Consider the following 13399-nt stretch of genomic DNA (forward strand, 5'->3'; position numbering starts at 1 on the left):
CCTGGGGGTGCTAAATATCTGCAGCCCTTCCTACCTGAGTCCTCCCTCCCCCCCCCCAAGGATAAATGAAAGAATTGAACTAAAAATAAAGTTTCTGATCTTCCCAAACAGTCACCAATCTCTCCTTTGCAGACTCGGTCAGGTCACAGGCAACATGAGCTCCTGGGCTGTTATTTAGCCAGAGCTCAGAGCAGACGTCTCTTCCCTTCCACTGCTTGCACCATTCTGAGCTGCTCTGCTTCCCCTTTTAAGCTCCACCTCCAGCTGATGCAGAGTCTGTGGGTGCTGGCAGGTTCCAGAACTGCTCCTTAACCCCTTGTTCTCCAATGTGGTGTTTGCATACCCAGTACAGGCCATTATTGCTGTGGTTTACCCACCAATGGTGGATAATGCTAATGTTCTTGAACTAATAGCTCCTGAAACGTGAGCTATTACTGGCACCCATGTACACGGCTGCCCAACACAAGGAGCACATGAAGACATCAACCTGAAAGTATACTACTTGCGCATTACGCAGATCTTGCTCAATCACAAGGGCCAGTTCATGAACACCAATGTAGGATACACCAGCAAGATGTATAATGCCAAGGAATTCATGAGATCTGGCATACCTCTGTTTGGACTAAAAGTGACTGTATTCCACCCAAATAAAATGGTTAACAGTGGGCACAGAAACCCCCTTGATATTTTAGAGGGTCCATCTACCCTCTGCTGCCCTGGCTCATGAAGTCATATGCTGATGTAAGAGTACTGGGCAGAAGAAGGTTTAACTGAGCAGTGGTAGGATGGAGGCAGAATGTGCATTTGGCCAACTGAAGGCAAGATGGCATAAACCATAAATCTGTTTGAATGCCAGCATGCCCAATGCCATTCATATTATTGGGAGTGTGCTGTGCACTACATAACATTTGTGAGGACAAGAGAGCTCTCACTGGGAATGGGCTCAACAGACTGCTGTTTTGGAGGTCTAGTAAAGGCAACCAGAAAACACATCTCTGATGACTAGGGATGGGTCCAGGAGAACAGGGGAAGTAAGGGATGCTTTGCATGCAACATCCTTGAACTGCTGGGGGAGATGCACAGGAAATGTGATGCCATTTAGTGTTTAGTACACATACCAATTTGTTACTACTTTTATGGGATTTTGAGCTACCTACTAAATCTTTGGATAGAGGTTCCAGCTTCTTCCTCGTTTCCCCAAATATTCACACAACAATAGTGAAAAAATACTTTATTATACAGTAGTACAAATATACTTTAAGAACCTTACAGGCAGCCCAGCTGCCAACAACTGGGTAAACTGCCACAATCAACGCCATCTCACTGATAATGGAACTGCACATCAGTGCACCTGGTCTCCTTGTCCCACAAGGCATGAGGGTTGCGTGAACAGCATACATCTGCCCATACACACTTCCATTCCAGGAGTACATGGAATGGCTAATAACCAACACCAACCCCAAGTTGTCCATCAGTTGCAGGACATGGTAGCACAGACGAGTGTCCACTGACACTGCTGTCTGAGCAACTGGCTCCCCCGATGGCAGCAAGCTTCAAAACAGCTCCTTCTGGAGATGTCAGTCTTGCTCCCTCATCCTTTGATCATGCTCAAGATAGTCCATGATCAGTTTCCCTCCTTCTTCCTGTTCCTCCCTAGCTGCGCCTTCTGGAACTCAAGGTGCACGTCTAAACTGCAGCCAAAGTCATTAGCCATTTCTTGCACCAGGCCTCCTTTTTCCTTAGGAGTCCTTTCCCCAAGAAGCCTGGGCCCAGCAGAGGTGAAAGGTCCTAACAAGACAATGAAAGAGCATTATATTTTTGACCATGGAAAGAAAGAAAAAGTATCTGTTTTACATTTGCATAATAGAAAGGCCACAAGAAAATACTTCTATTTACTAGGTATGGCCTTATTTCAACTACAAGATATTTAAATGATTAGAAAAAGCTGCATCCCAGGTTACCAGTAAACAGATGCAATTTAAGTATTTTATATTATTAAAATATTTTTAAAATTGTGGGGGGGAAAGGGGATAGTAAGGCCTATATTACCAGGGGCCTGTTACTAGTGATGGTCCTAACATTATTTCACAATGCAACAGTGTTGGGGGATGTTGGTCTTCTTGGGATCCCAGACTGGAAGAGGATCAGCTTTATATATGCCAAGGTGTTATTTAACTGCCTGGTACCTGATCAGCATGTCAATGACTGGACAAGGCTAGTAAGCTCCAGGGATAGGCATAGCAAGTTTGCCCTGCCGAGGAATTTCACTGACAAAATTCTCAAGCATTATCAGCTTTTTTTTTTTTTTTTTTTTGGGGGGGGGGTGCATTTCAGCAAACATAAACAAGGTACTGAACTAGGAGGAAGCACAGCCTTGCTACAAACAGATCTGCCTTTTTATCTTCATTCCTCCATCCCACCCCAATCCATCTCCCCTGGCCTGGACAACATATCACAAACCAAGGAGGCCAGATACTTCCATCACCAAGGGACATTTCCACTTAATACAGCCAGTGAGGCAATGCTTTAGTACTAATCCCAGTATAAGTGTTATAAACAGAGTGCAGAGTATCCATATTACATATGTATTCATTTCTGTTAAACCTGTAATCCAATGTTGAATAAGTGTGTTATCAGCAACCAGTTAAATCATAGTTAGAATAAATCACTAGTTGCATGTTTAAATTCCATCCCATTCCCATCCCAGATCACACACGGATGGAGTAGGAAGAGGGAAAAGGGAAAAAGCATAGCTTCCACCCTCAACTGAAGCTAATTCCACCTCGTAGCATGCAATATCCTCTGTAATATTTGCATTGGTAAAAGGTCAGCAAACCCCACCCTACACTTATACCACAGTTTCCCCCCATAACAATAATAAAGGTGATAGCTGTCTCTTACCGGACTGTGGCTCCACCTCAGACTCTGCTTCCTCTACATTCCATTCCTTGGGTACATCCTTGAACACGTCCATGGAATCCAGCATAAGGACATCCTCCAGTCACTCTGGCCATGCTGACTACTCCAGCTCTTCTGCAACGAAGTTCTCATCTGCCCCTGGTCTAAATATCAGACCATTCCACTTCAAAAAGCCCATCAAGCCTGGCACTAGGCTCCGTACTCACGACAGCATCAAACATCTGGTCAAACATCTCATAGGAGGGGCAGGTGAATGAGAAATTGCGGGACATTCAATTGGTATCCTTTGCCTTGCAGCAGGTATCGCTGAGGTTTTTAATTCTCCAACACTGAATTGCCATCCACCTGATTCCTCTCCTCCCCCAGTCTCTTTGAAATATTCCTGCAGAGATGCTAATTCAACTGCATCGCCCAAAACTGTGTTTTCCTTACTGTACTTACACCAGTACTCACACTGGAGAGCAACCAGAACCTTGATGTGATCCTCTGGCCAGCTAGGAGCACCCTAGGACGGCATCTTCTCATGCTGTTCAAATGAGCTGAACTTTGCAGAAATGGAGCATGCTGAATGAAGAGTTAAATGCCAACAAAGTGTACATAAACCAGCAGGTGACTTCTGGTGTAGAGGGGAGTGGGAAGTGAGTAGGTAAGAGGACCAGAAAATATAGCCCCTGCAGAACTGTGGGAATGCACTGGAGGACTATCATAATCCAATCTTCAGTTGTATTCTCATTGCAAAGTAGGCAGGTTAGATCCCGCATTAAAGTGAAACTTGAGCTTTCATCTATACCTCCTGCCAGACAAGCAAGCCCAGATTCAAAGAACATTCAAAGCCGGATTAAAGGTTTGCATATGTGTGGACAATGGGGGGGTAGGCTAAAATCCCATCAAGCTATCAAACAATGGCCCTTTCCCTTCAAATTTCTTTTATTTCTCAAAAAAACTAAAAGAAATAAAGTAACAATAAGGCCCCATCCAAACAACAAATTTTGACCATGATTTTGTGACAAGTTAGAATATGGTCCAGTTTGAGTTCAAACATCAGCTTTTCTATCTTCACATGTGCATCTGTGTCTCCACATCTAATACTCTGCTATTTTTTTCCCCTTGAGAAAAGTCTCTGGCCAGCTATCCCATACTGTCTTCTCAGTCAATACCCAGAAAACATGCATACAAAAGCATATAGGCTAATGCACTCTTAGGTGTCCTACTGCAGAGAACTGGGTGAAGCAAAACTGAACAAAAATAGTTACATGGGCTTGTTGAGGTGTACCATCTGCCCAAAAAGTGTGTGCTGAACCAGTCCAGAAAGACAGTCATGTGTCAACCTAGGCCTCTCTTTAGTGACATGGTTACTAAATTCTAACTGTGTTGTGTGCAGACAATAACCATGTTTAGCTCCAGCCATGCAGCTGCAGCATGGCCACGTTTAAAGATAAGAGGGTGGGGAGGGGGGGGTGGAGAGATTTTTAAATCACCTTATCTTCCCACATTACATATCAGTTTAGTAACCTAATTAGTAATTTAGTAACCTAATTAAATAAAAGCAATCTGGGCAAGTTAATGTTACCATGAAAGACAATTTTTGAATGTCCTCACTCGTGTTGAAATATGTAACCTCGTATTCAAATAAATGTATTATTTGAGGTGTCTATACAGAATAGTTGGTAAAGCATTAGAATTTTATTTTTTAGATTTAATGGAAAATTGATCTAAAGTCTTTGCCTGGAGTGGATCACACCTACAAATTTCCCAGCGGAAAGACTGCTACTACACTGAAGTAGATGGACGATTCCAGGAAATAAAACTCAGTTACAAAATATCCCCACTAAAGTCAAGCTACTCATTTCATCTCCCTGTCTCTCCCTCTTCTTATGTTTTCCTGTCTGTATGTCTTCCCTCGTCCTGGATTATCCAAGACCTCAACATTCCAAAAAGGATGTGACAAAACTTGTTCTTAAAGTTGGATGTGTCACCAGGCCATCAGTACAACTTCCTTTGTCCAGCTCAACCTTCACTGCCTTCAATCACAATCACCTGTTTCTTACCACCACATATAGCACTTTCCTGAAGTGCCAGCAGACACAGCTTGAAACTGATCAGATCACTATCTATCACTTTACTGCAATCACTAAGAGAGAGAAGCCATGTGCAATAGCCAATGACAGACTCCTTCACTGCTGCTTGGACTACAGGAAAAGACAATGCTAGTGTCTCTCTCACCCCACCAGCTCTATAGAGTGCACCCAGCACCTGCATCTTCCACTTCCCCAAAGGGCCAGCACAAAGAATAGGAAAAACACAGGAGGATCACCAGAACAGTTTCACTGTACTTTTAGCCCATTTCTGATGGCATTATGGAATATGTGAACAAGTAACAGCAGTACAAATGCTAGGGTTCCCCCCCATAAGATTTTTTTTTTAAATGCTGGAAAAACTCTGCTATGATAGCTAATTGTGCCACAAGATCCTTGATTCTAGCCAATATGCGACATCTACATAACTAAATTCACTATGGAGGTGGGAGGGGGGGCAAAAATAATAGTACTGTTTTTACAATATTAAATACTATAAAAACATTTTTGTTTTGAATTATTGCATCAACATAAAAATAAAAGCTAGTATATAGTATGTGATAGTGAGTTCCCACATTATCAATCTCAATAATGATTTTCAGTAAGATGATGGGATGGAAGAAGAGAAACAATGGAATTGGAAGTCAAAAGTTATTTTTTTAAAAACTGTTCATGGTCCGCTTACATTAAAGAATTTTCATCTCAGCTTTGAGAATTAAGCAGTTAACATAATGGGTGTAAGACTACTTAACTTTATGAGGCAAGACTACATGCATATATCCATTCATTTATGCACTCCACTTCGCAAGGAGTTTCAGATGCGAGAGATGCAAAGGCTAACTATGTAAGCCAGTTTTATTATACATTACAATAACATGTCCGATTATATATGCCATTACAAAGTAAAATCCCAGTTAGTGTTTTGCAGGCCAAAAAAACCAAACTACTGCTTGACTCTTTGAAATGAATTACTCCACAGACTATTTTCAGATACAGTAATACAATGCAATCACCACACATTATAGAGGGAGGCAGTGGAGGAGAAAGAGACTCCATTAAATCATTTGTCCATCTAAACAAGTACAGGATTAGTCTTCAATGAATTCTTTTATTCCTTCTGTTCTACCTAGGTTCACACATCAGACTGCATTCTGAGCATCTTAGCTATGTTTATTAGGGTTACACCTTACCTAAATTTAAATGGGGGCTTTCATCATTACATGTTCTAACATATCTCAACATTAGAAAGTTATTTCGCAAAACTCCCTTATGACTAGTTATTCCATAATTGTCCACTACAGTTTCTCACACCCACAAGGTACCCAGCATCCTCCGATACCACCGGAGGTATTATGCGATCCTAGACCACTGGTTTGATCCTGATACAGCAATTCTTACGTTCCTACCATCAATTTACATTTCCCCTTTCCTAGTCATACCACACTCCGCTGCCCGCCTCGATGCTTCGGGTACGGCCGTGCCTGGGACACGGGCAGCTCGGGTCAGCCAGTTAGTGGCACAATGAGCCCTTCCAGTTCTATTTTACTAGCCAGTTTGCTCTGCAGGCGCACTCGGGGATTTGCTGCACGGTTTTACATGAGGGAAGGGGACTGCACGTGCAGCCCGCGGGCTCCGGAGCTTGTGCGCGACGGGCAGGGGCGAGCCCGTTGCCTGGGAGGGCACTGCCTTTGCTAGCGTGTGGACGGGAGCCAGCGCCATGTGCCCTGCACGGCCCCCTCCGCGCCGCGGCTCCCAGAATCAGCACCGGAGGCCCCTCCGGGGTGGAAAGCGCTGACTCAGCCTCTGGCTCCAGCCGGGCCCCCCAGACCAGCCTGGGGCTGGGAAAGGGCCGCGGAGCCCGACACCCGCCAGCGCCGCAGCTGCCGGGACCACACTGCACACCCCTGCCGGGGCCGGCCAGGCCCCTCGGAGCGTCCGCTCGCAGCTGCCTCGGCCCCGCGGCGGTGACACCCTGCTGCGGCCCCCCACCCACACACACCCCCGAGGGGCACCACTGGGGCGGTAACCGGCCCGCCCCCCAACCTCCTGCCCCCCGCCCCCGGTGGCCGGGGCTGCGCCCGGCCGGCCCCGCTACCTGAGGCTGTGTACCAGCTGCCGGCGTGGCTGGCCTCCCGGCAGAGCACTCGGTTGGACATCTTGGTGCCTGAGCCGCCTATGGTGTTCGGGGGGGAGGGGGCAGGAGACGGGCCCAGCCGCGGCGGCAGCGCTAATCCCCCTCCTCCCCCGGCAGAGCCCGAGCCCCCGAGAGGGGGGGGCGGGGCGGCGCCGCGGACCGGGCGGCTCGGGGAGAAGCGCTGTGAGAGGCAGGAAAAGGCGGCTCGGCCCCCGACACGAACCGGGCGGGGAAGGGGAGCCGGCCTGGGACAAAGCCCGAGGCAACCGCCGGCTACTAGGCGAGGGGAGGGGAGGCGAGGAGGAGGCCGCGGCTGCCGGGTTTGGCCCTGTGCGCCTCCCGTGGAATGCGGATTGCACAGAAGCGGGCAAAGCGGCTCCCCATTGGGTGACGAAAGCAAAAGCCCGGCAGCGATTGGACGCCCTTGCTCCTCCCTCCGTCTTCCCCCGCCCCACAGGACCGATCGCGGCCTATGATTGGACAGCGCCGCTAGAAGGGAGGGGAACGATGGGGGACGGGGCGGGGAAAGGACCAGAGGCGGAGAGCCAGTGTGGATTGGTCACCAGGGTTGCCGGGGCGATGGCTTCTGGCCTCGCTGATTGGCGAGTTGGTGTCTCTGTGGTGGCAGGGCAGAAGAGGACAGGGTAGCGTGGGGAGGCTGGGCGGACCCCTGGGGAGCGAGGCCCCGGCGGGGACGGCGGAGCTGCCGGGCTAAGCCCGTGGGGACCTGGTGCCGGCCGGCGGGGCCCGTGCGCGCGCTGCCTTACCTAGGCCAGTCCCAGTGCGGGCCACGGCGACAGCGCTCCCCCTGGCCCGCCTTTCAGCCAGGGGGGCTGTTGTAGCCATCAGCCCCGGGGGCCTAGCGGGTTGGGGCCTGGAATGGCACGAGCAGAGGTCCAGTTAGGATACTGTTCTAGGAGAAAGAAAAGGAGGACTTGTGGCACCTTAGAGACTAACCAATTTATTTGAGCATGAGCTTTCGTGAGCTACAGCTCACTTCATCGGATGCATACCGTGGAAACTGCAGCAGACTTTATATACACACAGAGAATATGAAACAATACCTCCTCCCACCCCACTGTCCTGCTGGTAATAGCTCATCCAGTGGTCTTTGGATGAGCTATTACCAGCAGGAGAGTGAGTTTGTGTGTGTGTCATTATGCAAGGTAGCCTATTTCCTCTTGTTTTTTCCTACCCCCCCCCCCCAGATGTTCTGGTTTAACTTGGATTTAAACTTGGAGAGTGGTCAGTTTGGATGAGCTATTACCAGCAGGAGAGTGAGTTTGTGTGTGTATGGGGGTGGGGGGGGGATGTGAGAAAACCTGGATTTGTGCAGGAAATAGCCCAACTTGATTATCATGCATATTGTGTAAAGAGTTGTCACTTTGGATGGGCTATCACCAGCAGGAGAGTGAATTTGTGTGGGGGGGTTGGAGGGTGAGAAAACCTGGATTTGTGCTGGAAATGGCCTAACCTGATGATCACTTTAGATAAGCTATTACCAGCAGGACAGTGGGGTGGGAGGAGGTATTGTTTCATATTCTCGGTGTATATATAAAGTCTGCTGCAGTTTCCACGGTATGCATCCGATGAAGTGAGCTGTAGCTCACCAAAGCTTATACTCTAATAAATTGGTTAGACTCTAAGGTGCCACAAGTCTTCCTTTTCTTTTTGCGAATACAGACTAACACGGCTGTTACTCTGAAACCTCTCCTAGAACAGGTTTCAGAGTAGCAGCCGTATTAGTCTGTATTCGCAAAAAGAAAAGGAGGACTTGTGGCACCTTAGAGTCTAACCAATTTATTAGAGTATAAGCTTTGGTGAGCTACAGCTCACTTCATCGGAAGCTTATGCTCAAATAAATTGGTTAGTCTCTAAGGTGCCACAAGTCCTCCTTTTCTTTTTGTTCTAGTACAGATGCCTTCCCTAGGGCTTAGAGCCCTGTGGCATTGGGTACCCTGCAAACACCACAGCCCAGGCCCAAGGGATTTACCCCTGGATTAACTAGCAATGTGCAACGGATGGGGAGAGAGAGATACTGGGGTTTTGCTTTGTAATCTCACACACACACACTGTTCCCATCTGCCCCCAGACTAGCTGTTAAACATAGGCTGATTTCTCGAGAGTGTGGCAGAAGGGGGCTTACAGTAAGCCTTGCAAGCACACATCCACCAGTGCATGCTGTAGGCTTCCATTTACAAACACCGTATTTTCACGTGTGAATGTGTCACTGAGCTCTGAATTTGGCCCTTCAGTCAGCACTTAGTAGATAGTTATGTTAAGACGCTATATCAATTCCTCTTATTCGTGCTGTGTACCTCAAGACGTTGAACCCTTCCATGACCTCCACTTCTCTGTCTCTCACCATAGTTTTAAATGAATATTAGCTTATCACTACATACAGTGTATTGAGAGGTTTATTTTGTAATAAATATCTTGAAGAATCATGATGATGACTACTTCAATATATAATTACCCCCTATGCTGGCACACTGCAGTTATAGCTGTATCCCAAAATTCCCAAACCACATTCCATAGCTAGGTCAGTACTAGGGGTACCAACTTCTGAACTAATTAACCTCTCAACAGAACCAACTATGGGGATAAAGTTTTACTCAATGGTGAGGAACAATTATCATGCTGCTATACAAACAAGAAAAGTCAGGTCAGACAGCAATTCAAAACTGTCATAAACTTCCAGCCCATAACCAGTAAAGCAAAATTTAGGAGGTTGTTAGTAGTTCAAAAAAGGTTAGGGGGATCTAGAGACTGTAACTTCTCCCAAAAAGTTTTGAAATATCCAGTGCCATTTTTCTACTATTTAAATTAAAAGATTTCCACACCTATTTTAAAAAAAATGAAAACCAATAAAGAAACCTTCCTAGAAGTCTTCAGGACTTCTTTGTAAAAATAGTTTACCAGTGTGGCACATTAAATAAGCATGCACGAATGCCAGAGATCCAAATGCCCTTGTATATTTCCAAACATGCAAAAACACCCTCTAAAAGCCAGAATCAATAGAGTAAAACAAAGCAGGTTATTTCCCTTCCTTAGACATTAGAACATTGCACTCCTATATCCATCTCACCACTGGCTTTCCCAGGAACATTCAGTCCACAAAATCATATAATCCCTGCTGTGGATGTAAAATGGTTGTCACATTTAGACACCAATTTTTTTTGGGGGGGTGGGGTGGGTTTAAGAGCGGTAAACCACACTTTCCCTTCTCTATTCTCTTTTATTTCCTTTCTGAACTCAAGGATTGCTTTCTCTCTGTCTGCTTGTCTTTTTTTCTTCAGTCTTTCCATTTTAATAGTCCATCGCCTAAGTGCTATTCCTCATGCCTCTTCTCTTTCCTCTCCCGCCCCTTCTATACAGGCCCCTTCTCTCCTACAGTCTTTCCTTTTCCCACCTATTTGGCTTTGTCTAAACTAGGAAAAATGGGCAATTTTAGGTCAGGTTTAGCTAACGTGCTAGCTAAACCCAGCACAAGAACACTTTTCGCTCTATTTTAGCAGGTCAAAGCTCTTAAGCAGCTTAGCTTGTATTAAAGGCAGTGCAACTTGTCCGTGCTAAACTTTCCCTCAACTCTTTCCAAGTGAGCTTCTCACCTCTCCTTGCCTTTCTCTCCTCACCCTAGGAATGTTTCACAATCCATTTTCCCTCTTTCCTTACCAATGGGGTCTCTCCCTCCTTTGCTTTTCTTTCTAGGAATTTTTCACTTTCAATTGCAGGGTGTATTTTACCACCTTATGCTTCTCTTCAGGGGGTCTCTGCCTTTACAAAGATTCAAACCATTAGCTCTCTAGATAGTGTAAGCCAGGGCAGGTAACTGGTTCCCCCCACTAGTGTTGCAGTGAAATAAGACCTGGGGCAGAACCAAAGAAGCACGCAGTTGTTCTTCAGAGGAAGCACAATAACACAGGCCCACACAGTGCTGGGAATACAGAGGCACAGGATCATCTTGCCCTGTGCTGAGCACTTGGCCCAGTCATCCAAGGAGGCTGTGAAGCAAGCCCTACTGTCTCCCTGTAGCAACAGCCTTGATGTAACCCACCATGAACACAAAGAAAAATACAAAGAAAGACTTGTCCAGCCAGATGGATATCTGTCTTTTTTTTTTTTTTTTTTGCAACCACACTCTCTGGTTCTACTGCTTTTTCCTTTACTTCCTCATATTTTTCTCAATTTTCTCTTCTCTGACACAGCTCTTCTCACACATTACCCTGTTTTCTGTCACCTTTTCATCACTGCCTGCTCCCAGCCTCTTCCCTCCCCAGGGAGCAGCTCACCCCTGTGGCTGTTGTCTCAGCTCTCTCTCTCTCCTTTGCAGCTGCCCATTTCAAACTGCCATTCACAGTCTACAGGGAATCTGCTGTTTCTAATAGTCTTCTGCTGTTAAAAGAAAGTCACCCACCACACCCACTCATTGCTGTCTAAATCAGAATATAGTGGAAAAGACTATAATTTCATATGTACCTTAGTAGTACAGAGGGATGGGGGGTCATAGAGGATGATGCCTGCAACACTTCAGCCTACACATGATTGGCAAAATAAACCCCAAACAGCCTGACTAGCTAAAGGCTTATTATAATCTTGTCTTTTAAGCACGTAGAAGCCTGACTGCTGCCAGTTATTAGGCTTGTTAACACTCCTCTCAAGAAACTTACTGGTTTATTAAGGCGAATTGCCAAGCAGACACAGGATGTCCTAGAATAGAGACAGGTTTCAGAATAGCAGCCGTGTTAGCCTGTATTCGCAAAAAGAAAAGGAGGACTTGTGGCACCTTAGAGACTAACCCATTTATTTGAGCATAAGCTTTTGTGAGCTAAGGTGCCACAAGTACTCCTTTTCTTTTTTCTAGAGAAGAGAGAAAATCCCAGCAGGAAAGGGGATGCAAGACACCCGCATAAGCATCTGGATAAATGGATTCCTTAACTCCTTAGCCACCGTTGATTCAGAACTGCTGGAAACTTGATTCTTCTGTTTATGGGACCCTGGGTACATTTGAACCCCAGTTAAAGGAAGCCTTAATTCTGCAGTGAAGATTAGCAGAGGCTCTGCTGACTTCCTCTCTCATTTCTGACAGGTTTCAGAGGAACAGCCGTGTTAGTCTGTATTCGCAAAAAGAAAAGGAGTACTTGTGGCACCTTAGAGACTAACCAATTTATTTGAGCATGAGCTTTCGTGAGCTACAGCTCAAGTGAGCTGTAGCTCTCATTTCTGTAACCTGTTACTGCAGCAATTGACTTATCACACTGTCCTGTTGTATAGGACAGGCATTTCAAAGTGACTTCAGATTGTGTGAAATGCTGTAACAGGAGAACACACACAAACAAAGGCTTGGCTGAAAATAACTTGTTATATAATTAAATGCAATGATCAGAACAAAGAGATAAGTATATTCTAACAAGCATAGCAGAGACCTACAGGGTGCATGTGTTTCTACTTCAGCCCACTGGTTTCAATTGCTCCATAGATTGCTGACATTTTTCCTTCTGGGCTGAAACTTTGCAGGCTTGGGCTCTGCCTGAAAGGGATTACTTTTCACTCACCTATTTACAGAGGCTGAAGTGGGTTTTCCTCAAAACATACCTGGAAAAAAAAGCATTTGCCTATTTTAAAAAATCTTGTAAATAACAGCTCAACAGTTAAAATGGCTGCAGATAGAAAGATTTTTGTATTAAAAATAGCCCTCAGTTGAGTATCTTGGTGAACACTATTTCTGATTTGACTAACATCAATTTGAAAATCAGGTGCTGAAGATTATATGGATTTTCTTGCCATATTACCAGAACAAGTAGCTAACAGAAGCTGTGCTACATGTGCATGGGTGGCTAACTGTATATTGAAAACTACAATGATGCGGAGCACTAGTTGAGCCAGAGCACTGCAGGAACTGGAAGTTCCAGTTCTGAAATATCAAGGCTTATGTACCACCCCAACCAAGACTTACACACATGCTTAGCTTTACAAGCTGTATGTAATCTCGTTGCAGTCAAAGTTAAGTGTAGAAGTGCGGGCTTACTTGCTTAACGGGTGGGCTGCGTGAAGCTTACAAGACTTCAACTGTGAATGTTTAAAGGATTGGTCAGATATGCAAGGTTACAATACGCAGTCGTCAGTGAGTGAATCTACAGTATTTTAGAGAATAGTAGATCGTGTGTTGCAGGGCTTACAAAATCATGTCTTGTTTTTTGGATGACAACCTTAGTAAAGGGCAGTGATACATAAGAAACTTAAAGAAGTTTGGCAAAGGTTACAAATGTTG

General features: G+C 45.7%; 1 protein-coding gene across 2 annotated transcripts in view; it reads right to left on the reverse strand.

Annotated features, from left to right (window-relative positions):
- MEMO1 (mediator of cell motility 1) overlaps positions 1 to 7989 on the reverse strand; it is a 48573-nt gene extending 40584 nt beyond the window's left edge. The window contains exon 1 of one of the 2 annotated variants that reach the window (XM_075126983.1): positions 7896 to 7989. In XM_075126983.1, coding sequence (XP_074983084.1) covers positions 7896 to 7974 — 79 coding nt within the window. In that variant the 5' untranslated portion in view covers positions 7975 to 7989. Of the gene's footprint in view, positions 1 to 7089; positions 7488 to 7895 lie in introns of those variants that run through there. The other variant, XM_048843650.2, reaches the window with a different exon arrangement.
- Between the last annotated feature and the right edge of the window lie 5410 nt (positions 7990 to 13399).

Source organism: Caretta caretta, chromosome 3 (assembly GCF_965140235.1).
Source record: "Caretta caretta isolate rCarCar2 chromosome 3, rCarCar1.hap1, whole genome shotgun sequence".
Taxonomy (NCBI): Eukaryota; Metazoa; Chordata; order Testudines; family Cheloniidae; genus Caretta; species Caretta caretta.